General features: G+C 43.6%; 1 protein-coding gene across 7 annotated transcripts in view; it reads right to left on the reverse strand.

Annotated features, from left to right (window-relative positions):
* LOC311142745 (ubiquitin carboxyl-terminal hydrolase 25-like) overlaps nt 1–26,641 on the reverse strand; it is a 56,762-nt gene that overhangs the window by 16,275 nt on the left and 13,846 nt on the right. For 6 of the 7 annotated variants that reach the window (XM_084178409.1, XM_084178410.1, XM_084178408.1 and 3 more), the window contains exons 7-17: nt 22,811–22,948; nt 21,913–21,989; nt 21,554–21,627; nt 19,966–20,120; nt 11,284–11,411; nt 7,669–7,764; nt 7,272–7,436; nt 6,853–7,088; nt 6,651–6,721; nt 6,238–6,466; nt 5,382–5,642 (exon numbers count right to left, since the gene is read on the reverse strand). In XM_084178409.1, coding sequence (XP_084034535.1) covers nt 5,382–5,642; nt 6,238–6,466; nt 6,651–6,721; nt 6,853–7,088; nt 7,272–7,436; nt 7,669–7,764; nt 11,284–11,411; nt 19,966–20,120; nt 21,554–21,627; nt 21,913–21,989; nt 22,811–22,948 — 1,630 coding nt within the window. The remainder of the gene's footprint in view (nt 1–5,381; nt 5,643–6,237; nt 6,467–6,650; nt 6,722–6,852; nt 7,089–7,271; nt 7,437–7,668; nt 7,765–11,283; nt 11,412–19,965; nt 20,121–21,553; nt 21,628–21,912; nt 21,990–22,810; nt 22,949–26,641) is intronic. The other variant, XM_084178407.1, reaches the window with a different exon arrangement.

Below are 26,641 nucleotides of genomic sequence, written 5' to 3' on the forward strand. Positions count from 1 at the left end.
TTTTTTTCCCCACTGTATATAAAAACATTCAAAATACCTCACCAGAGAGCATGACTTAGCCACAGAGAATCATTAGCTTATTATTTTTGTGTTGCTGTGGATTGTTTCATATCACAAGTGTGTAGGCCTATGCCTATTTGGGAATCCCGCAATTTGGGCAGCGCACGTGGCAATATGTCTAGCTGATTGAGTTGCGGCTGTCAGTGAAAAGCATCTAAAATATGTGTGATGATAATGTGTCTTGAGCAGGGGCGCAACTTTCACTGAGGACATATCCCCCCACATTCTGAAATTGCATTTTTGCCCATCATTGGAATGTGATACAAAATGAGGCAACTGTGTGCTTTAGGACCATGCGGACACGGCTGTTTGGAGTGTTTATCCGACTGGATAAAACATATTTTTTTATAATGTCCCCCCCACTTCTAAAACCAAAGTTGCGCCCCTGGTCTTGAGTATAATTTAAAAATGTTGCAACAAGAAGGGGAGGGGGTACGGAACGGAGGGGGTGGCGAAGATACGGAGTGTCTCTCTCCAGAATGGACTCAGCTCTCCAGAATGTGATCAGCTCTCTCCCGCCAATTCATTGTTTCATTGTGTCAACCGTTTGTCCTTTGATGATTTATTTTTTATCAATTACCCATTAAATACAGCATGTCACCAGTAGGCCTAGTAAATGTACCATTAATACATTTCTGTTAATGCATATATTAATTACAGTAATTTACCATTCTCAGAGTGGAAACGTTGTTTGCAGAGCTCACAACCTACTACAAGTTTTGATTTATTTCATAACCATTCCGAGTTTTTTCAATCTTTTCATCGTCTTTTGTTTGGAGTGCTCCTTGAGCAATAAGCATGTGTCTGGTTTCTCTGTCCTGATAACATTGAGGGACTGTGCATGCCTGAGCACGCATAGAAGTAGACCTACCTGGCCTGCTGCATGCAACTGTAGGAAAGTGCCCATTTGCCAGTCTGATTTCTGAATGTCTTAACTCCCCACATCCACCACTAATAAGCTGAGCAGTCATTTTTTCTTCACCTCACACATTGTAAACAAAGTCTGGTTTTTTAAACATCCATTGCAAATTATAGTTTCTCAGTATTTGAAAAATCTTCGCAACACACCCGGCTTCGATAATCACCAAGCCTCGGTGTGAAAGAGCAAAATATCATGATCTGATGATCCCATATATCCAGTGGAAACGTCATATAAAACAGCTGTCTGTCCCGAGCTCACTGGCGCTGGAAACTGAGGGCCCGGAATAGGCTAGTAGATACAATGTTGCAAGTTTGCTAGTGACAGCTTCAGCCCTGGATCCAGTTGAGGATTTGATACAATGTTGCACTTCAATAGCAACAGCTCAAGTCAAGGCAGATAGAAAGGGTAGCAGACAGACGGAGTAGAGAGATGAATGTGATTGAAAGAAACATAATTTTCATCAGGATATGATCTACTGTTTTTATTTGTCGGGTTTAGGCCTATGTATTTTACTTAGTTGACGATGGAAGTTATAGGCCTACTGCTGCATTGGCATATTGGCTCTCTGAGTTCTATGCACTAATTTATTTAGCTGCCAATGGACCACAGTGTATCAATGTGTCCATATGGCAGAGGCTGGTGCTCTCGCCTTTAAGATTATAATTTGACTTAAGATTTTTATGATTAACCAGGTGACAATGATTTTGAGAAACAAAAACATTATTATTGAAATGAAACTGTTCCACGAAAATGCACATAAAAAAATCATAACTTTCATGCACATAGGTAGAAATGGTAGGATAAATTGTAAGCTTCCCCAACCATGAAACTCATGAGCTGCCTATGGTCTTTACAATAACACCCTTAAAAAAAAAAAAAAAGTATTTAGTCAGCCACCAATTGTGCAAGTTCTCCCACTTAAAAATATGAGAGGCCTGTAATTTTCATCATAGATACACGTCAACTATGACAGACAAATTGAGAAAGAAAATCCAGAAAATCACATTGTAGGATTTTTAATGAATTTATTTGCAAATTATGGTGGAAAATAAGTATTTGGTCACCTACAAACAAGCAAGATTTCTGGCTCTCACAGACCTGTAACTTCTTCTTTAAGAGGCTCCTCTGTCCTCCACTCGTTACCTGTATTAATGGCACCTGTTTGAACTTGTTATCAGTATAAAAGACACCTGTCCACAACCTCAAACAGTCACACTCCAAACTCCACTATGGCCAAGACCAAAGAGCTGTCAAAGGACACCAGAAACAAAATTGTAGACCTGCACCAGGCTGGGAAGACTGAATCTGCAATAGGTAAGCAGCTTGGTTTGAAGAAATCAACTGTGGGAGCAATTATTAGGAAATGGAAGACATACAAGACCACTGATAATCTCCCTCGATCTGGGGCTCCACGCAAGATCTCACCCCGTTGGGTCAAAATGATCACAAGAACGGTGAGCAAAAATCCCAGAACCACACGGGGGGACCTAGTGAATGACCTGCAGAGAGCTGGAACCAAAGTAACAAAGCCTACCATCAGTAACACACTACGCCGCCAGGGACTCAAATCCTGCAGTGCCAGACGTGTCCCCCTGCTTAAGCCAGTACATGTCCAGGCCCGTCTGAAGTTTGCTAGAGTGCATTTGGATGATCCAGAAGAGGATTGGGAGAATGTCATATGGTCAGATGAAACCAAAATATAACTTTTTGGTAAAAACTCAACTCGTCGTGTTTGGAGGACAAAGAATGATGAGTTGCATCCAAAGAACACCATACCTACTGTGAAGCATGGGGGTGGAAACATCATGCTTTGGGGCTGTTTTTCTGCAAAGGGACCAGGACGACTGATCCGTGTAAAGGAAAGAATGAATGGGGCCATGTATCGTGAGATTTTGAGTGAAAACCTCCTTCCATCAGCAAGGGCATTGAAGAAGAAACGTGGCTGGGTCTTTTAGCATGACAATGATCCCAAACACACCGCCCGGGCAACGAAGGAGTGGCTTCGTAAGAAGCATTTCAAGGTCCTGGAGTGGCCTAGCCAGTCTCCAGATCTCAACCCCATAGAAAATCTTTGGAGGGAGTTGTAAGTCCGTGTTGCCCAGCGACAGCCCCAAAACATCACTGCTCTAGAGGAGATCTGCATGGAGGAATGGGCCAAAATACCAGCAACAGTGTGTGAAAACCTTGTGAAGACTTACAGAAAAGTTTGACCTGTGTCATTGCCAACAAAGGGTATATAACAAAGTATTGAGAAACTTTTGTTATTGACCAAATACTTATTTTCCACCACAATTTGCAAATAAATTCATAAAAAATCCTACAATGTGATTTTCTGGATTCTTTTTTTCTCATTTTGTCTGTCATTAGTTGACGTGTACCTATGATGAAAATTACAGGCCTCTCTCATCTTTTTAAGTGGGAGAACTTGCACAATTGGTGGCTGACTAAATACTTTTTTCCGCCACTGTGTGTGTGTGTGTGTATATATATATATATATATATATATATATATATATATATATATATATATATATGAACGCGCAAGCACGTGCACACATGGGGTCCCGTTAAAAGGCCCGTCCAACTGATTATTACTTATGTGTGAACACTGGACTGGTGCCAAAGTGAACACCGGCTCATCCTTGATACAAAAATAACACTGTTACAGTCTGGGCCTATTATGTTAGTGGGCTTATTTACACTGAACAAAATTATAAACGTAACATGCAACAATGTCACAGATTTTACTGAGTTACAGTTCATATGAGGAAATCCGTCAATTGAAGTGAATTCATTAGGCCCTAATCTATGAATTTCACATGACTGGGTATATAGATATGCATCGGTTGGTCACAGATATCTTAAAAATAAAGAAAGAAAGGTAGGGGTGTGGATCAGAAAACCAGTCAGTATCTGGTGTGACCGCCATTTGCCTCATGCAGCGCGACATCTCCTTCACATAGAGTTGATCAGGCTGTTGATTGTGGCCTATGGAATGTTGTCCCACTCGTCTTCAATGGCTGTGCGAAGTTGCTGGATATTGGCGGGAACTGGAACATGCTGTCGTACACGTCGATCCAGAGCATCCCAAACATGCTCAATGGGTGACATGTCTGGTGAGTATGCAGGTCATGGAAGAACTGGGACATTTTCAAATTCAAGGAATTGCGTACAGATCCTTGCGACATGGGGCCGTGCATTATCATGCTGAAACATGAGGTAATGGCAGAGGATGAATGGCACGACAATGTGCCTCAGGATCTCGTCACGGTATCTCTGTGCATTCAAATTGTCATTGATAAAATGCAATTGTGTTCGTTGTCCGTAGCTTATGCCTGCCATAACCCCACCGCCACCATGGGGCACTCTGTTCACAACGTTGACTTCAGCAAACCACTCGCCCACACAATGCCATACACAAGGTCTACGGTTGTGAGGTCGGTTGGACGTTCTGCCAAATTCTCTAAAACGACGTTGGAGGCAGCTTATGGTAGAGAAATTAACATTGAATTCTCTGGCAACAGCCCTGGTGGACATTCCTACAGTCAGCATGCCAATTGTGCCCTCCCTCAAAACTTGAGATATCTGTGGCACTGTGTTGTGTGAAAAAACAGCACATTTTAGAGTGGCCTTTTATTGTCCCCAGCACAAGATGCACCTATGTAATGATCATGCTGTTTAATAAACTTCTTGATATGCCACACCTGTCACATGGATGGATTATCTTGGCAAAGGAGAAACGCTCAATAACAGGGATGTAAACAAATGTGAGCACAACATTTTAGATATATAAGCTTTTGTGCCTATGGAACATTTCTGGGATATTTTATTTCAGTTCATAAAAAATATGGGACCATGAAGCTGGTTGAGAGAATGCCAAGAGTGTTGCAAAGCTGTCATCAAAGCAAAGGGTGGCTACTTTGAAGAATCTCAAATGTAAAATATATTTTGATTTGTTTAACACTTTTTTGGTTACTACATGATTCCATATGTGTTATTTCATAGTTTTGATGTCTTCACTATTATTCTAGGATGTAGAAAATAGTAAAAATAAAGAAAAACCCTTGAATGAGTAGGTGCGTCCAAACTTTTGACTGGTACTGTATATCGTAATCGGTGACTGTTGCCTCCCTAAAATTGGTACCGGACCCATCAATTCTATATCGGTCGGGCTCTATGTAGAATCTTGATTCTTTCGAGTTTTTAGTTAATCGTTCGCTGGTAGGGGGTCCTGCGTGCTCTGAGCATTACTGAATCCAATTAACAAACTTAGTTGAACGATTCGCTCTTTTGATTGAAGAGTTGAAAAGATCTGACTCAAAGAGCCAACCTTCCCATCACCAGTCAGCACTGCTCAGCCGTGTTTAAATGGAATAGGTGACCATGCCTTGGCCCTCACCTGAGTTGTCTGGTGTACTGGGCTCTGTGCTCATAGGCTGAGGGGATGTTGTTGTTTCTGCGGTTTCTGCTGCTGCAGCTGTTGCGGCAGCGGCCACAGCCAGGGCCAGCTTCTCCTGCTGGGCCTTACGTGCCTGCAGTGTGTCCCATTCCTCCATCTCCTTGTCAAACAGGCCGTTGTCCTCATTCACGTAGGCCTTCAGGTCCGGGGGGAGCTTATCCAGACCACTCAGCATCTGGCCCGTCTCCTTATCAAACTCCTCTGCACACACAACCAGGCAATCAGATAGTAAATATGGGTATATATACACACATGCTTACATTTTACATTTACATTTTAGTCATTTAGCAGATGCTCTTATCCAGAGCGACTTACAGTTAGTGAGTGCATACATTATATATTTTTTTCCATAGTGGCCCCCCGTGGGAATCGAACCCACAACCCTGGCGTTGCAAACGCCATGCTCTACCAATATCCCTGCCGGCCATTCCCTCCACTACCCTGGACGACGCTGGGCCAATTGTGCGCCGCCCCATGGGTCTCCCGGTCGCGGCCGGCTACGACAGAGCCTGGATTCTAACCAGGATCTCTAGTGGCACAGCTAGCACTGCGATGCAGTGCCTTAGACCACTGCGCCACTCGGATGACGCTTAGTAGTGGAACATCCTGTCCAAGTGCAGCACAAACAGATCTTAACAATAACCAACTACCTTGCACATGGCATGTCCTCATCACATACTCTGAGGACAGTGGTCATGGTTAATGATGATCACATGAAAGAAGAAAACAAAGCTCCAGTATACCATAAGAAAGGCAAGGTCAAAATAAAGCTATGGGATAATAATGCTGATTCTACCTTCTATGAGGAAGGGCTTCTTGTCGTTGATGTACATGAGGCAGTAGGCGCTGGCGTTGCGGTAGCCTCCGAAAGAGTCCCTGACCAGCTCCTCCCAGGAGGACTTGGTGACCGAGATGTCGTTGTATTTCATCCAGCGCCGCTGGTGGGGGTTGTAGATGTAAGCCCAGTAGTGGCCCGCATTGGCCTGGCCCTCGTGCACCAACACCGCATGCAGCCGGTACGGAACCTGGGAGACAGCAGGAGACAATGAATGACCATCCCCTGAGTTAACACTGGTCATGGAAAAATGTGAGTGCTCTCAAATCAAGATGATAGTGCATCATTCATTTGATGATTTGTATTACAGCCAATGACAATGTATGGTATTTGTGTGAAGGTGTATCGTCAGGTTTAGGCAGGGCATCTTTTACCTGCATCATGGACTTGTCAGAGTACATCATCTCGATGGTTCTGTGGATTCTGGATATACTGCCCTGAAGATCTGTAGAAGCAAAATCAACCCATCATTAGAATTCATATTTTTTTGTGCGTGAGAGCATAAGAGACATACAGAGGTAAACCCAAGATGCTGTATTATACAAGGCTGTATGAGGTCAGAGGTGCCATACGAACCGCTGGTGTCGTTTTCCACCTCACTCCTCCAGCGGTGCAGGCAGACCTCCAGCACCCTGAGCTCCTCCTCAGTGATGTGGCGTGGGGCCGGGTGCATGGGCAGGTCAGGGGGCAGTCGGGACTGGGTGAAGGGCTTGTGGATAGGCACTCTCTGCTGGGTGGAGGGGGCTGGGGTGGGACCCGAGGCGGGGGCCAAACCCTCTGAAGGGGTAGAGGAGGGACTCTGTTCGGCTGTGCTGTAATGTCAGGCGAGTGTGAAGAAGTCAAAACCACAACTCGGTACTTCTGAATCACACTCATTCAACAGCTCAATCAGACAGATTTGCAGACAAAAGAAAAATCAGAAACATGCACACATGAACACTTAAATCCTGACACAGGGAGACAGAGTGTGGCATGCCCTGTGTTTTATGACTTGCCTTGGAGCGGGCAGCAGCTGCCCTGTTGTGCCACCAGGGGGTGCTGATGTGTCTATGTCCCCCACAGGAGAGGTGCAGACTGGCTTACTGGAGGCAAACTCCATGGCGTACTGCAGGACATCTGCCAGAGGAAACCTCTTGGGGCCGGAGCCATAGCTCAGATACCTGGGGGACACACACACAGAGAGACAGAGAGAGACAGAGAGTGCAGAACAAAGAGAGGATGACAAACCATACTGAGAATGAGAACGCATCTTTCAGTGAAAGAGTAGAGCAAAAGCAAAGCGAGATACTTGGTTAGAAGAAGAACAGATATGGTATATATGAACACCATCCCTTTGATAGTTGATCAACCTAAGAGAGTAAACAGAGGTGTGTGTGTAGCAGCCCAGCCCACCTCTCCAGACGCTGTTGGAGTAGAGTCAGGTGCTCTTTCAGTCTCCTGATCTCCTCCCGTTTAATCCTGGTGATCTCTCGATTCCTGTCCATATACCTGTCAAAACACAACAGAAATCAGATAAATTCCTTGGAAAACTATGGGCGGGTATCCCAGATTAAGGACCACAACCCATGCTCAATGTAAACTATCAATTGAAAGTATTTTTTATCAAGCCCCTTAAATTTGGAAGGAGCCCAGGAAACCCAAAAATCTAAATAATATGTTATTTAAGCTACAGTGCCTTGCAAAAGTATTCATCCACCTTGGCGTTTTTCCTATTTTGTTGCATTACAACCTGTAATATAAATGGATTTTTATTTGGATTTCATGTAATGGACATACACAAAATAGTCCAAATTCGTGAAATGAAATAAATTACTTGTTTCAAAAAATTCAAAAAAATAAATAACGGAAAAGTGGTGCGTGCATATGTATTCACTTTGCTATGAAGCCCCTAAATAAGATCTGATGCAACCAATTACCATCAGAAGTCACATAATTAGTTAAATAAAGTCTACCTGTGTGCAATCTAAGTGTCACATGATCTGCCACATGATCTCAGTATATACACACACCTGTTCTGAAAGGCCCCAGAGTCTGCAACACCACTAAGAAAGGGGCACCACCAAGCAAACGGCACCATGAAGACCAAGGAGCTCTCCAAACAAGTCAGGGACAAAGTTGTGGAGAAGTACAGATCAGGGTTGGGTTATACAAAAATATCAGAAACTTTGAACATCCCATGGAGTACCATTAAATCCATTATTAAAAAATGGAAAGAATATGGCACCACAACAAACCTGCCAAGAGAGGGCCGCCCACCAAAACTCACAGACCAGGCAAGGAGGGCATTAATCAGAGGGGCAACAGAGACCAAAGATAACCCTGAAGGAGCTGATTGGAGTATCTGTCCATAGGGCCACTTTAAGCCGTACACTCCACAGAGCTGGGCTTTATGGAAGAGTGGCCAGAAAAAAGCCACTGCTTAAAGAAAAAAATAAGCAAACACGTTTGGTGTTCGCCAAAAGGCATGTGGGAGACTCCCCAAACACATGGAAGAAGGTACTCTGGTCAGATGAGACTAAAATTGAGCTTTTTGGCCATCAAGGAAAACGCTACAGTTGAAGTCGGAAGTTTACATACACTTAGGTTTAAGTCATTAAAACTTGTTTTTCAACCACTCCACAAATTTCTTGTTAACAAACTATAGTTTTGGCAAGTTGGTTATCTACTTTGTGCATGACAAGTAATTTTTCCAACAATTGTTTACAGACAGATTATTTCACTTATAATTCACCGTATCACAATTCCAGTGGGTCAAAAGTTTATACACTAAGTTGACTGTGCCTTTAAACAGCCTGGAAAATTCCAGAAAATGATGTCATGGCTTTAGAAGCTTCTCATAGGCTAACTGACATCATTTGAGTCAATTGGAGGTGTACCTGTGGATGTATTTCAAGGCCTACCTTCAAACTCAGTGCCTCTTTGCTTGACATCATGGGAAAATCAAAAGAAAATCAGCCAAGTAGACCTCCACAAGTCTGGTTCATCCTTGGGAGCAATTTCCAAATGCCTGAAGGTACCACGTTCATCTGTACAAACAATAGTATGCAAGTATAAACACCATGGGACCACGCAGCCCTCATACCGCTCAGGAAGGAGACGCATTCTGTCTCCTAGAGATGAACATACTTTGGTGAGAAAAGTGCAAATCAATCCCAGAACAGCAAAAGGACCTTGTGAAGATGCTGGAGGAAACAGGTACAAAAGTATCTATATCCACAGTAAAACGAGTACTATATCGACATAACCTGAAAGGCCGCTCAGCAAGGAAGAAGCCACTGCGCCAACATCGCCATACAAAAGCCAGACTATGGTTTGCAACTGCACATGGGGACAAAGATTGTTCTTTTTGGAGAAATGTCCTCTGGTCTGATGAAACAAAAATAGAACTGTTTGGCCATAATGACCATCGTTATGTTTGTAGGAAAAAGGGGGTTGCTTGCAAGCCGAAGAACACCATCCCAACCATGAAGCACGGGGGTGGCAGCATCATGCTGTGGGGGTGCTTTGCTGCAGGAGGGACTGGTGCACTTCACAAAATAGATGGCATCATGAGGAAGGAAAAATATGTGGAAATATTGAAGCAACATCACAAGACATCAGTCAGGAAATTAAAGCTTGGTCGCAAATGGGTCTTCCAAATGGACAATGACCCCAAGCATACCTCCAAAGTTGTGCCAAAATGGCTTAAGGACAACAAAGTCAAGGTATTGGATTGGCCATCACAAAAGCCCTGACCTCAATCCTATTGAAAATTTGTGGGCAGAACTGAAAAAGCGTGTGCGAGCAAGGAGGCCTACAAACCTGACTCAGTTACACCAGCTCTGTCAGGAGGAATGGGCCAAAATTCCCCCAACTTATTGTGGGAAGCTTGTGGAAGGCTACCCGAAATGTTTGACCCAAGTTAAACAATTTAAAGGCAATGCTACCAAATACTAATTGAGTGTATGTAAACTTCTGACCCACTGGGAATGTGCTGAAATAAATAAAAGCTGAAAGAAATAATTCTCTCTACTATTATTCTGACATTTCACATTCTTAAAATAAAGTGGTAAACCTAACTTACCTAAGACAGGGAATTTTTACTAGGATTAAATGTCAGGAATTGTGAAAAACTGAGTTTAAATGTATTTGGCTAAGGTGTATGTAAACGTCCGACTTCAACTGTATGTCTGGCGCAAACCCAACACCTCTCATCACCCCAAGAACACCATCCCCACAGTGAATCACGGTGGTGGCAGCATCATGCAGTGGGGATGTTTTTCCATCGGCAGGGACTGGGAAACTGGTCAGAATTGAAGGATTGATGGATGGTGCTAAATACTGGGAAATTCTTGAGGGAAACCTGTTTCAGTCTTCCAGAGATTTGAGACTGGGACAGAGGTTCACCTTCCAGCAGGACAATGACCCTAAGCATACTGCTAAAGCAACACTTGAGTGGTTTAAGGGGAAACATGTAAATGTCTTGGAATGGCCTAGTCAAAGCCCAGACCTCAATTGAGAATCTGTGGTATGACTTAAAGATTGCTGTACACCAGCGGAACCCATCCAACTTGAAGGAGCTGGAGCAGTTTTGCCTTGAAGAACGGGCAAAAATCCCAGTGGCTAGATGTGTCAAGCTTACAGAGACATACCCCAAGAGACTTGCAGCTGTAATTGTTGCAAAAGGTGGCTCTACAAAGTATTGACTTTGGGCGGGGTGAATAGTTATGCACGCTCAAGTTCTGATTTTTTGTCTTATTTCTTGTTTGTTTCACCCCCAAAAATATTTTGCATCTTCAAAGTGGTAGGCATGTTGTGTAAATCAAATGATACAAACCCACCAAAAATACATTTTAATTCCAGGTTGTACGGCAACAAAATAGGAAAAATGCCAAGGGGGGTGAATACTTTCACAAGCCACTCTATGTGATGTGAATAAGAGTTAATCTTAGCTGCTTACACCTGTTAAATCTATACATTTTCCCTTAGGTACAGCTGGACTGGTAGGTGTGTTGGAGGTTTCCTTACCTGTCCATGTACAGCATGGAGTGGAACTCCAGCTTGTTGTGGATCTTCTCAGGTCGACCCAAAGCTTGGTTGAACTCAAATCTTGACAGTTCAAATGTCAAGACAGGAGGGAGTTCGGTAAACCAGTGCTGAAAGAAATTCCAAAATTGGCTTTCAATTTAGTTTGTTTTCTAATTGGTCATATGAGTCATGTGGTTTCCATAAACAAATTTTTAATTTCGCCATCTATGGAATTAGTAGTTTTGTGTAGCGTGTTTTGAAATAATTCCTACATGACTCACGCCTGTTCCACTAAAATTGTTGTGCTTCTAGTAGTGCTGAGTTATTAAATCGAAATGTAAGCTATTTTTAATTTTTTTAAACAACTAATTGACCAATGTCGGTTCAATTATTTGAATTCCATTTAGTTCTGTTTTTTTTTTCTGTGAGCTCAATGCACACATTGAGCAGTTTCCCTAGAGATAAATCAGATCAAGCTTGAACTGTGCGATGTAGTAAGGAGTTGTACTTTCCAGCAGGCCAATATTCTACATAATTAGCACGTTTTCTGCGCTATAATGATCATAATCCATTGAGAGCCTACATGTCCGGTCTGTGTTTCTTTTACTCCTGCTATGTTAGGTTAGTGTGAAGCAGACACCGAGGAGAGAAGAATGCGCAATCGAGACGGATAGAGCGCAGTTGCTTCATGAGGTATCTCTACCTGAAATGTCAGAATAATAGTAGAGAGAATTATTTCTAAGTGATTGATAGTTGGTATTCAGCAGTCATAAAAGTATGTTATTTACTTTGAAGAACTAGGCCTACTAAAATAGTGAGTGTCACACAGCATAGGCAACAGCTCTATAGAGATGAGATGACTTGTAATGAAATAAAGTAATAAAAAAAAGTAATATACACAACTGAAATATTTTTTTTAAAATAATGTGAATAAATGGTTAATAAGTGATAAGCAGTAAAATCGGCAGGCACTACAATTCATGGGACTTTTATTAATTGTTTTACTCTGTGTTGTTACAGCAGTCAACCCACATAATGCATAGTGCATTTAATGTTGAAGAAAAATGATCAAAACTGATTATTTTTAAAGAATTGAACAGACCTCAAAAATCACTAAATCGCTCAGCACTAGCCTCTATCCAATATTATTTATGTCATTATTCCAAGCAGGCATTGATGGTGTGTGTGTGTGTATGTATACATATACAGTACCAGTCAAAAGTTTGGGACACCTACTCATTCAAGAGTTATTCTTTATTTTTACTATTTTCTACATTGAAGAATAATAGTGAAGACATCAAAACTATGAAATAACACATATGGAATCATGTAGTAACCAAAAAAGTGTTAAACAAATCCAAATGTATTTTATATTTGAGATTCTTAAAATAGCCACCCTTTAACTTGGTGACAGCTTTGCACACTCTTGGCATTCTCAGTGCAAATCAATCCCAGAACAACAGCAAATGACCTTGTGAAGATGCTGGAGGAAACAGGTACAGAAGTATCTATATCCACAGTAAAACGAGTCCTATATCGACATAACCTGAAAGGCCGCTCAGCAAGGAAGAAGCCACGGCTACCCGGATAAAGCACTAAATAAACTTCAGTTAGTGCTAAATACGGCTGCTAGAATCCTGACTAGAACCAAGAAATTTGATCATATTACTCCAGTGCTAGCTTCCCTACACTGGCTTCCTGTTAAGGCAAGGGCTGATTTCAAGGTTTTACTGTTAACCTATAAAGCGTTACATGGGCTTGCTCCTACCTATCTTTCCGAGTTGGTCCTGCCGTACATACCAATACGTACGCTACGGTCACAAGATGCAGGCCTCCTAATTGTCCCTAGAATTTCTAAGCAAACAGCGGGAGGCAGGGCTTTCTCCTATAGATCTCCATTTTTATGGAACAGTCTGCCTACCCATGTGAGAGACGCAGACTCGGTCTCAACCTTTAAGTCTTTACTGAAGACTTATCTCTTCAGTAGGTCATATGATTGAGTGTAGTCTGGCCCAGGAGTGTGAAGGTGAACGGAAAGGCTCTGGAGCAACGAACAGCCCTTGCTGTCTCTGCCGGGCCGGTTCCCCTCTCTCCACTGGGGTTCTCTGCCTCTAACCCTGTTACAGGGGCTGAGTCACTGGCTTGCTGGTGCTCTTTCATGCCGTCCCTAGGAGGGGTGCGTCACTTGAGTGGGTTGAGTTACTGACGTGATCTTCCTGTCTGGGTTGGCGCCCCCCCTTGGTTTGTGCTGTGGTAGAGACCTCTGTGGGCTATACTCGGCCTTGTCTCAGGATTGTAAGTTGGTGGTTGAGGATATCCCTCTAGTGGTGCGGGGGCTGTGCTTTGGCAGAGTGGGTGGGGTTATATCCTTCCTGTTTGGCCCTGTCCGGGGGTTTCTTCGGATGGGGCCACAGTGTCTCCGGACCGCTCCTGTCTCAGCCTCCAGTATTTATGCTGCAGTAGTTTATGTGTCGGGGGGCTGGGGTTAGTTGGTTATACCTGGAGTACTTCTCCTGTCTTATCCAGTGTCCTGTGTGAATTTAAGTATGCTCTCTCTAATTCTCTCGTTCTCTCTTTCTCTCTGAGAACCTGAGCCCTAGGACCATACGTCAGGACTACCGGGCATGCTGACACCTTGCTGTCCCCAGTCCGCCTGGCCTTGCTGCTATTCCAGTTTCAACTGTTCTGCCTGCGGTTACGAAACCCCTACCTGTCCCAGACCTGCTGTTTTCAACTCTTAATGATCGGCTATGAAAAGCCAACTGAGAGACCTGAGCCCTAGGACCATACGTCGGGACTACCGGCCGTGGTGACTCCTTGCTGTCCCCAGTCCGCCTGGCCTTGCTGCTATTCCAGTTTCAACTGTTCTGCCTGCGGTTATGGAACCCCTACCTGTCCCAGACCTGCTGTTTTCAACTCTTAATGATCGGCTATGAAAAGCCAACTGAGATTTATTCCTGATTATTATTTGACCATGCTTGTCACTTATGAACATTTTTGAACATCTTGGCATGGTTCTGTTATAATCTCCACCCGGCACAGCCAGAAGAGGACTGGCCACCCCTCATAGCCTGGTTCCTCTCTAGGTTTCTTCCTAGGTTTTGGCCTTTCTAGGGAGTTTTTCCTAGCCACCGTGCTTCTACACCTGCATTACTAGCTGTTTGGGGTTTTAGGCTGGGTTTCTGTACAGCACTTCGAGATATTAGCTGATGTACGAAGGGCTATATAAAATAAAATTGATTGATTGATTGACTGCTCCAAAACCGGCATAAAAAAGCCAGACTACGGTTTGCAACTGCACATGGGGACAAAGATCGTACTTTTTGGAGAAATGTCCTCTGGTCTGATGAAACACAAATAGAACTGTTTGGCCATAATGACCATCGTTATGTTTGGAGGAAAAAGGGGGAAGCTTGCAAGCCAAAGAACACCATCCCAACGGTGAAGCACGGGGGTGGCAGCATCATGCTGTGGGGGTGCTTTGCTGCAGGAGGGACTGGTGCACTTCACAAAATAGATGGCATCATGAGGAAGGAAAATTATGTGGAAATATTGAAGCAACATCTCAAGACATCAGTCAGGAAGTTAAAGCTTGGTCGCAAATGGGTCTTCCAAATGGACAATGACCCCAATCATACTTCCAAAGTTGTGGCAAAATGGCTTAAGGACAACAAAGTCAAGGTATTGGAGTGGCCAACAATGCCCTGACCTCAATCCTATAGAAAATTTGTGGGCAGAACTGAAAAGGCGTGTGCGAGCAAGGAGGCCTACAAACCAGACTCAGTCACACCAGCTCTGTCAGGAGGAATGGGCCAAAATTCACCCAACTTATTGTGGGAAGCTTGTGGAAGGCTACCCGAAATGTTTGACCCAAGTTAAACAATTTAAAGGCAACGCTACCAAATACTAATTGAGTGTATGTAAACTTCTGACCCACTGGGAATGCAATGAAAGAAATAAAAGCTTAAATAAATCACTCTACTATTATTCTGACATTTAAAAAAAAAGCGGTTATCCTAACTGACCTAAAACAGGGAATTTTTACTAGGATTAAATGTCAGGAAATGTGAAATACTGAGTTTAAATGTATTTGGCTAAGGTGTATGTAAACTTCCGACTTCAACTGTATATACATATACACACACACACACGGTCAAAAGTTTTAGAACACCTACTCATTCAAGGGTTTTTCTTTATTTTTACTATTTTCTACATTGTAGAATAATAGTGAAGACATCAAAACTATGAAATAACACATATGGAATCATGTAGTAACCAAAAAAGTGTTACACAAAACAAAATATACTTTATTCTTCAAATAGCCACCCTTTGCCTTGATGACAGCTCTGCACACTCTTGGTATTCTCTCAACCAGCTTCCTGAGGTAGTCACCTGAAATGCATTTCAATTAACTGGTTTGCCTTCTAAAAAGTTAATTTGTGTAATTTCTTTCCTTCTTAATGCGTTTGAGCCAATCAGTTGTGTTGTGGCAAGGTAGGGTGACCCGATCCTGTAGGATCATGCTCTACAACATTCGCAGAGTACGACCCTACCTTACACAGGAAGCGGTACAGGTCCTAATCCAGGCACTTGTCATCTTCCGTCTGGATTACTGCAACTCGCTGTTGGCTGGGCTCCCTGCCTGTGCCATTAAACCCCCACAACTCATCCAGAACGCTGCAGCCCGTCTGGTGTTCAACCTTCCCAAGTTCTCTCACGTCACCCCGCTCCTCCGCACACTCCACTGGCTTCCAGTTGAAGCCCGCATCTGCTACAAGACCATGGTGCTTGCCTACGGAGCAGTGAGGGGAACGGCACCTCCGTCCCTTCAGGCTCTGATCAGTCCCTACACCCAAACAAGGGCATTGCGTTCATCCACCTCTGGCCTGCTGGCCCCCCTACCTCTGCGGAAGCACAGTTCCCGCTCAGCCCAGTCAAAACTGTTCGCTGCTCTGGCACCCCAATGGTGGAACAAGCTCCCTCACGACACCAGGACAGCGGAGTCACTCACCACCTTCCGGAGACACTTGAAACCCCACCTCTTCAAGGAATACCTGGGATAGGATAAAAGTAATCCTTCTACCCTCCCCCCAAATTTGTTTTGATATATTGTAAAGTGGTTGTCCCACTGGCTATCATAAGGTGAATGCACCAATTTGTAAGTCGCTCTGGATAAGAGCGTCTGCTAAATGACGAAAATGTAAAATGTAACGTAGGGGGGTATACAGAAGATGGCTCTATTTGGTAAAAGACCAAGTCCATATTATGACAAGAACAGCTCAAATAAGCGAAGAGAAACGACAGTCCATCATTACTTTAAGACATGAAGGTCAGTAAATACGGACAATTTCAAGAACTTTGAACATTTCTTCAAGTGCAGTCGCAAAAACCATCAAGCGCTATGATGAAACTGGCTCTCATGAGGACCGCCACAGGAATGGAAGACCCAGAGTTACCTCTGCTGCAGAGGATAAGTTCATTAGAGTTACCAGCCTCAGAAATTGCAGCCCAAATAAATTCTTCACAGAGTTTAAGTAACAGACACATCTCAACATCAACTGTTCAGAGGAGACTGTGAATCAGGCCTTCATGGTCAAATTGCTGCAAAGAAACTACTACTAAAAAGGACACCAATAAGACGACGAGACTTGCTTGGGCCAAGAAACACGAGCAATGGACATTAGACCAGTGGAAATTTGTCCTTTGGTCTGGAGTCCAAATTTGAGATTTTTGTTTCCGTCCAAATTGTCGATTTTTGGTTCCAACCGCCGTGTCTGGGCTTAGTGGGACTATAGTTTGTTTTTCAAAATATATTTTGATTTGTTTAACACTTTTTTTGTTACTACATGATTCCATATGTATTATATCATAGTTTTGATGTCTTCACTATTATTCTACAATGTAGAAAATAGTAAAAATAAAGAAAAAACCCTTGAATGAGTAGGTGTTCTAAAACTTTTGACCGGTACTGTATGTATGTATGTATGTATGTATGTATGTATGTATGTATGTATGTATGTACAGTGAGGGAAAAAAGTATTTGATCCCCTGCTGATTTTGTACGTTTGTCCACTGACAAAGAAATGATCAGTCTATAATTTGAATGGTAGGTTTATTTGAACAGTGAGAGACAGAATAACAACAAAAAAATCCAGAAAAACGCATGTCAAAAATGTTATAAATTGATTTGCATTTTAAAATGAGGGAAATAAGTATTTGACCCACTCTCAATCAGAAAGATGTATGGCTCCCAGGTGTCTTTTATACAGGTAACGAGCTGAGATTAGGAGCACACTCTTAAAGGGAGTGCTCCTAATCTCAGCTTGTTACCCGTATAAAAGAGTCCTGTCCACAGAAGCAATCAATTAATCAGATTACAAACTTTCCACCATGGCCAAGACCAAAGAGCTCTCCAAGGATGTCAGGGACAAGATTGTAGACCTACACAAGGCTGGAATGGGCTATAAGACCATCGCCAAGCAGCTTGGTAAGAAGGTGACAACAGTTGGTGCGATTATTCGCAAATGGAAGAAACACAAAATAACTGTCAATCTCCTTCGGCCTGGGGCTCCATGCAAGATCTCACCTCGTGGAGTTGCAATGATCATGAGAACGGTGAGGAATCAGCCCAGAACTACACGGGAGGATCTTGTCAATGATCTCAAGGCAGCTGGGACCATAGTCACCAAGAAAACAATTGGTAACACACTACGCCGTGAAGGACTGAAATCCTGCAGCGCTCGCAAGGTCCCCCTGCTCAAGAAAGCACATATACATGGCCATCTGAAGTGAACTGGGTGAAAGTGTTGTGGTCAGATGAGACCAAAATCGAGCTCTTTGGCATCAACTCAACTCACCGTGTTTGGAGGAGGAGGAATACTGCCTATGACCCCAAGAACACCATCCCCACCGTCAAACATGGAGGTGGAAACATTATGCTTTGGGGGTGTTTTTCTGCTAAGGGGACAGGACAACTTCACCGCATCAAAGGGACGATGGACGGCGCCATGTACCGTCAAATCTTGGGTGAGAACCTCCTTCCCTCAGCCTGGGCATTGAAAATGGGTCGTGGATGGGTATTCCAGCATGACAATGACCCAAAACACACGGCCAAGGCAACAAAGGAGTGGCTCAAGAAGAAGCACATTAAGGTCCTGAAGTGGCCTAGCCAGTCTCCAGACCTTAATCCCATAGAAAATCTGTGGAGGGAGCTGAAGGTTAGAGTTGCCAAACGTCAGCCTCAAAACCTTAATGACTTGGAGAAGATCTGCAAATAAGAGTGGAACAAAATCCCTCCTGAGATGTGTGCAAACCTGGTGGCCAACTACAAGAAACGTCTGACCTCTGTGATTGCCAACAAGGGTTTTGCCACCAAGTACTAAGTCATGTTTTGCAGAGGGGTCAAATACTTATTTCCCTCATTAAAATGCAAATCAATTTATAACATTTTTGACATGCGTTTTTATTGATTTTTTTGTTGTTATTCTGTCTCTCACTGTTCAAATAAACCTACCATTAAAATTATAGACTGATCATTTCTTTGTCAGTGGGCAAACGTACAAAATCAGCAGGGGATCAAATACTTTTTCCCCTCACTGTATGTGTGTGTGTATATATATATATATACACACACATACATATATATATATATATATACACACACATACACACACACATAATATAATCTTTGAGAACTAAAAATCACCAAATTAAAGCTAGACAGTCAGGGAGAATTGAAAAATTCCCAAAACAATTAATTTAACAGTATAGTTAAAACACAGCTTTAGACTTCGTCAAACGCATAGAATTGTAGGAAAGTAGCTTTAAAACTGCAAGAAGTTCTCTCAGCTCCATGGAAAAATTTGTAGAATTGCAGGAAATTGGCTTAAAGATGCTAAGAAGATTGACCACAAAGATTGCCATTTGCCCATTCGCTAAAATGGGGGATCCTGTTTTCTGCAAACAATGCCTGCAGTTCCGTAGTCAGCCTTGAACTTCGTGGCTTCAATGACAGGGGCAGTCGTTCTCCCATGTGCTGCACCCACACAGGGACATCACATACAGCTTTCCTGTTTCATTAAATCCCAGGTAGCTCTCATGCTCACTCTCACTTCCCCCCTCTCATTCTCCATCCACCCCCAGTCTCTCCTTCTCTCTCCCTGACCCGTTTCTCCCTCTAACCCTTTCTCTCTACTCAGTGTCCCCTCCTGCCAGTAGCTGGGTCTAGTCCAGAGGGCTCAGTCCCAGGTCCATCTGTGATGTGAGGGGGACTAGTAATTAGCTAGTACCAGCTGCTATGCTGTGGGGCTGGCTGCCCAGGCTGAGGTGGGGCTAACCCTGGCCAGGGGTCAATGCAAGGCTAGCTGGGTCAAAGAAGAGGTCAGGGGTCACAGGCTAGGCCAACGCTGTGGGAGTCAGTCCCACTCATCTCCTGAATTATTCAAGCACCCGTCTATTTTTAAATAGGCCTAGATGGGCTGTTTTAGTGGGCTACTGGTAACATTTAGTTGTTGAACAGAAATGTAATGGTACTTCCTATAATTTCTTTGCCTGTACATTTTGTGTGTGTCTAACTATAGGTTCGGAACATGCTTTGGAGTTTCATTTTCCCTATTACACATCTATTACAGTTAAAACTCCAGTGTTAGTTGCTGTTATTTTTTTATAAGCAGCAGCACTGACCTCCTGTCCAGACTTGGCAGAGTTCTCTGCAGATGAGTGCAGGGACTCGATCTCCCCCTCGATCATGGCCGCCTCCAGACACTCATGCAGGTCCTTAAAGCCGTTCACCTGCAGCGGGTACTGCCCAAACATCTCGGTGTTCTCAAACTTCTTTCCTGTGAGGAAAGGGAGCAGAAGCACAGAAATGTAAACAACATTTGTACACCAACACAAGCATTCCTCACACCCACACATAACCACAGTTGGGGCCTCATTACCAACAACTAACTGAAAAAGCACTGGGATTTGGTAGAGGCAGTTGTGCCCTATTATGCAGTACTATTCCTCAGAGGTGCGGCCCTAGCCTGTGTGTGTGTGTGTGTGTGTACCATATGGCGAGGCCAGGGAGGAAGTGGGTCAAGTGTGTGTGAGAGAAGACCCATTTCACACTAATTTACAGCCAGGCTGAGTTCAGCATCAGTCATCATAGCCAGGCCTAAATTCAAATATGCTTTTTTGGATTGAACCTATTCGGTATGCCAGATGGGCAGGTTTTATACTTTCTAGGACTTTATCATTGGTTCCATTGAGCCAGGCAAGCTCAATGAAAATCAGAAAACAAGTAGTACTTGAACCCAGGTGGCGATCACATCCACTAATTGACTGTAAATACAGCACAGCCTGCTGCCCTGCAGAGCCTTAAGGCTGCTGCATGCTTCAGTTCGGCTGGCACCTAGCCAAACTTGGCTAAGCGAACCGAACGAGTGTGCTCGCATAACTTCGACCTTCGCTTGAAAAAAGCGGCAATAGTACGGTTTGCCCATCTTGAGATGCCTTAGCCAGTATACACTTCCTCAAAATAGTCAGAATGAATCTAAAATAACTCAAGAAATCTGTCATAAATGTTTACGTTTTGGCCGATGAGATCTTAGTCGCACAGTTTTACATCTAACTAGGATTTGTGGAGCAGTATTTCTCAAGTCAAGAAATGTGCATGAAAACTAGTCGTCTATAGCTGAATGACAAACACTTCATTGAAGATTCCCTACTGTTGACCAATCACCAACAAAGAGGCTTAGACTTCAGCTTCTGAACTTCGGTTTGCCTCAAGAAAAAAATGTGCGCACACATCATAATCACAATATATGCACGAACTGTTCCGGATGGGAAGCATGCGGACGCCTTTAGCCAACCCACTGCACTGACTACAGCAGCTGAGTACTGACTGACAACAACAAAAAACACATCCTAGAAAGGGGAAGTTAGCGGACATGCAAATGTGGCATTAAGGTCATTTAAGAAGGAGCAGAAGCTGCCTTGCTGGCCCAGCTTTGTGTCTGGCGGCTCTGGGCCAGTATTGTCATGCATAATAAGCAAAATTCCAATCAGACGTCAAGGTCCTCCAGGATCAATGCTCTGCAGCCATGTGCTTTTACATGTGCCACATCTCATTAAAACAAGGTCACCTTTCATTACCAGGGGCAAGGACTCTCCCTCCCTCTCCTTGCTGCTACTTCGAAGCAGGGAACTGACGGCTGAGCCTTATCTCTCTCCCGTCACCTCTTCTCCTACCCAGGGTCGTTCTAACATGCTTGCTTCCCTCTCTTACCTTCTAGAACACCAACAGCCAGGAACCGGCCGTAGAACAGCTCCACCATCGGGTTTTTGGGCTTCTCACCCTCTCTGGGAACGGAAAGAGATCAGAGTCAAAACACACACATTCATTGGGGTGAGTCACAGTGTGCGCACATACACAACGGGTAGAAGAGGACGCTTTAGCCTCTAAGCCATGTGAATAATGCTCCTAGCCTCTTTTTTACATGGACCTTCAAAAAATGCTTACTAAATTCACTACGATACATATACTGTATGGAAACACAGAGAAGGCATGATGTGTCCAGTCTCCTAGGGGGATGAATCACACCGTTTGTGTGTGTGTGTTGACGTTAGCAAGGCGTGTTGTCGTACCTGTCCTCCTCTGCCTTCATCTGGAAAGCATCCTCCAGCCAGTCCAGCAGCTTGTGTGTGAACTCACTAACATCCTGCTGTTCAGGCAACACACAGCAAAACAGACCAATTACAACACTACTTACAGGCAGCAGACAGATCAATTAGAACGTTGCTTTCACTGTAGAATTGAAGACCTAGATCTCAGACCTACAGAACATAACCAAGATTTAAAACATGGAAAGGAGGTTAAGTGGGCTTATACTGAGGGACTTGGTAATTGTTGAGGTAGATTTGTATACACCAGTGTCAGGTCAAATGTAATTGTTAGGCTTCAAAAGCAACCATTAGGCCCAGAGGGTGGCTTACAGAAGTCAGTTGTGCCCTCTAATTGGGGTCAACCAGAGTAGAGTGGACTATGGCCATGACTAATGAGTACAGTGGTCAGACGGCCGACCTCGCAGGACCTTAACAGAAATGGTGGGGGGGGGGCAGGGACTCTGCTGTCCTAGAATCATGGGGAAGCTGGTTCCCCCATTGGGGTGCCAGGACAGAGAAAAGCTTTGACTGACTTCCCGTAGGGGTGGGACGGCCAAGAGACCAGAGGTGGCAGAACGGAGTGCTCTGGTTGGGATGTAGGTTTTGAGTATAGCCTGAAGGTAGGGAGGGGCAGTTCCCCTTGCTGCTCCGCAGGCAAGCACACCATGCTCTTGTAGTGCAGGGTTTCCCAAACGTTAAGAATCATTTTGAATTTGTATTTCCACTCTGCTGTTTGCTTGCTTTTTTGGGGGGTCTAGACCGGACTAATGTAAAGCCCTTTGTGATAACTGTTGTAAAAAGGGCTTTATAAGTACATTTCATGGACAGATCGATTGGTTTACCTTAGCAGGTTTTACAGAGTGATAGCTAGGATGTTTACCTGCTGAGACTCGCTGGACTTGAAGGCGTCCTTGAGGATCTCCACGGCACACGACGGGTCCACGTACTTCCTCTTAGAACCCACCATGAGGGAGAACAGATTCCTAAGCTCCTGCATGAAGGGCAGGTTTCTGTGCTCCTACGGAACGACAACCGGGAACCACACACACACACACACACACACAGGGACATTAGTTATCATGACAACCCGCCTTCTAGAGCAAGGGAATACGGGTTTCCAAATCTCTGTCAAATTCCAGGGTTTTTATGTCAACCATCTTTCAGACCATGGTGACTGAATTAAGAAGTAATACTATAATACCCATTATAATTTTTTCAAATTCTATGCTTTATGATGGTGATGGTGTGCCCATCAATATATGAAAGAGGAGTATTTCCCCAGTTTATGCAAGGGAATGTGCTTTTCTATTGGAGCCTAGTAATGCTGCGCTGACCCAGTAAATCTGTGAGCTGGAGCTGGCGTGAGATGTGATAACCAGAGGGAGTCCTCCACTGCTCTACATACAGCAGGACTGGCTGGCTGCACCACAACTACTACCAATGAATGAATAAGTTCTAAATTACACATCAAGCCTATGGTGCGTGTTGAGAACACAGAGGACTCATTGCTCAAGCCCATATCTGTGACAAAAAGAAATGGACACTTATGTGACACCGGCAAAGGAAAAGCCTTACTTCGAAGTCGAGCGTCATTGACAAACAGAGCAATTAAAAGAAAACCTTGCATTAGTGCCCTCTTTGTGCGCGATTAGAGCCTAAGCCCTAGAAGTGTCCCTCCTCCGTTGGTTCAGGAGTGGGTCAGTGATATTAGGCAGAGGGACTAGAGACTAAGACCCCAAGATGACTGGCGCAACATAGCAACAGCAGCAGAGGCTTTGCCCAGATTAGCGGATGTGCGCTACCCACAAACCATGGGAAGCGGTTGGGAGAAACATGCTGTGCAGCAGTGTATCCTCTGGAAAAATGTGTAGCAGTGGGGGGAATGGGTCGCGGAGGGGGTTGAAGGGGGGAGGGGGGTCCCTCCTATAATTCTTATCTAGAAGGACTGAGGAGCTCAGTTCTGGTGACTTTTTAAAAGGACATTCTACTCCAAAATGAATGAAAATAAGTATGCTGACATCATCTAAAATAGAATTTCACCTCCAGAAATTAACCCAATAACACATTGCTAAAATGATTAACATATTGGGCCATGTACAGTATATAGCCTATGCATGGTCCATATTATCAGATATGCTATTAGCAATAAACATTATAACCTTTAGCCCAACTGATGCAGCAAAGTGCAAATAAATAGGCTGAAGCATGGGGTTGCCTATCTGCATTTACCCTATTGGGCTAATCATTAGCCATCTCAAATGTGATCTTTTAACTAGTTATTATCATATTGATGAATTTTATGTCCCAAAAAAACTTGCATAAACACTGAATATAATGTAGGCCTACCTGTTAGGGTAACTCGCCACACTTTTTTAAGTCATTCTAAATAAATTATTTTGTCACCCTACAATTGACCGGTGTTACATTTAGCCCCACTCTCTCCTATGCACTCACTGCAAATTGCAGCTCGGTAACATGCTAAAAACCCTGGGTTTAAAATGGCGCAATTCGCGCATATTTAGGAGTGGAGAAATAAATAAAGTAGGAATGGAAAGCTGGGATTCCCCTCTTTTTAACAAAAGCCATTAAAACTCCTGTTTTCACGATTGCAAGAATTGTTGTGCATAGTCAGAATGCATGTTTCTCTCCCTATGGCGCTTATAACATGAATGCGCCACGAGAGGAATATTTATCTAGCATAGAACACAATAAGCCTACTAGGTAAAAATGTAAACTTTTCTACTATGGGGTTGTTAGATTTTTCTATTATTTACTCGTTTTGTTTGCAGATGAAAAGTAGATGTGGAATGTTCTAGCATCTTCAAAATGCGCCTCAGCGTGGCGGGAATGATTTTGCAGTGGCGCAGCACCACAGCAAAATGAGTGCAGTGGAAACACTGCTGTGCAGACAACAAGGGGGGGGGGGGGGCTGAGCTGGTGTGAGTCACGGGTTATGGTCACTGTTGGGTGTGTCAGAGAGGGAACCGCTAGGGCTACAGCGTGCTTCATCAAATCCTCTCCATCCACCCTCCCTGTGGCTGGGTCTAGAGCAGGGGTGTCAAACGTACGGCCCGCGGGCCAGATCAGGCCCGCAAACGGGTTTAATCCGGCCCGCGAGATGATAAAAATAAAAAATAAAAATAAATAATTGTAAAGTATAAAAATGCGCTGCAATTTTTCAATAAAATAAACTGCTGTTCCAATTGCGTCCACTGGATGGCGCAATAGCAATTGTGTTAAGCAAGCAAACTGTTTATACCGGGGCAGAGCAAGTAGGTCAAGCACGTGCAGCCAATGAGCTACTTTGTTTTGCCCGCGATATTTATTACGGCTTCTACTTTTAACATTATGTGCTTTGGAACCCTCATTGCCCCAATATGTCTCTGTCAAAAAATAGAAAAGTGGACGCAGAGTGCAGAGTGTTCCAAGAAAAATTGTCATCCTATTTAATCACGGAATTGAATGGGAAAGCTGTATGTTTGGTGTGTTCAGAGCATGTTGCAGTGCTGAAAGAATATAACCTTTGTCGCCACTATGTGAGTCTTCATGCCGACAAATATGACAACTTTCAAGGACAGTGGAGATGAGAGAAGGTGAATGAACTGTTGGCGGGTCTGAAGAAACAGCAGTCTGTGTTTACTCACAGCCGAGACATCAGTGACGCTGCAGTGAAAGATAGCTACCTCATTGCTAATGAAATCGCAGTGGCTTCAAAACCATTTAGTGAGGGTGAATTTGTAAAAACATGCATGATGAAGGCAGCGGAGATTGTGTGCCCTGAAAAGCGGCAGTCTTTTGCAAATATCAGCCTGACAAGAAACACAGTTGCAATCTGCAAATGGAGGACGTGATTTTTTGACTTTTCACTGTATTTTGCACCAGGAGGCTTTGTGTTGCAAGTCATTAAAGATGGATAACGTCATGAAGGTGGTCATCCAAACTGTTAATTTCATCCGATCCAGAAGCCTGAATCACCGTCAGTTTGACAGCCTTCTCAGAGAGAAAGACCACATCTATGGCCTGCCATACCACACTGAGGTAAGATGGTTAAGCCGAGGTGCTGTGCTGAGGCGTTTCTTTGATTTACGAGAAGAAATTGAACAGTTCATGGAAGAAAAGGGCAAACCAGTGTTAGAATTTCATTCCGCAGAATGGATGCCGGACCTTGCATTTATGGTGGATGTTACAGAGCACCTGAATAACTTGAACAAACAGCTGCAAGGGCACAACAAAGTTGTCACGCAGTATTATGACAGCATACGTTCTTTCAAGTTGAAGCTGTCATTGTGGGAGACGCAACTTGCCGGTGGTGATGCAGCTCACTTCCCCTGTCTGAAAAATGTGTGCGCGACCCAACATGTGGCAGACATGAAGCGGTTCAAAGATAAAATAACGGGACTGTTACGGGAGTTTGAGCAACGCTTTCAGATTTATGTTTATATGTTTTTATGTTGATGTGCTATTGTTTTTAATTGATTTTATTTGTATATTTAACCTATTCTTGACTCTGTGGTTCTTGCACTTGTTTGGTGAACAGGATTTCATTCTTTTTATCTACATTTCTGCCTGAGAAATGACACCCTGATATAGTTATGTGATCTGTGAAACAGTTCTGTTAATCACTGAGGCATTGTGTGTTTGTGTGTTTTTTGTCCTCAGAACTTTCAAATAACTTGAGGTGTTTTATGATTAATAATGATGTTGTGCTTTT

Source organism: Coregonus lavaretus, assembly GCF_964263955.1.
Source record: "Coregonus lavaretus genome assembly, chromosome: 15".
In the NCBI taxonomy this organism is placed as follows: domain Eukaryota; kingdom Metazoa; phylum Chordata; class Actinopteri; order Salmoniformes; family Salmonidae; genus Coregonus; species Coregonus lavaretus.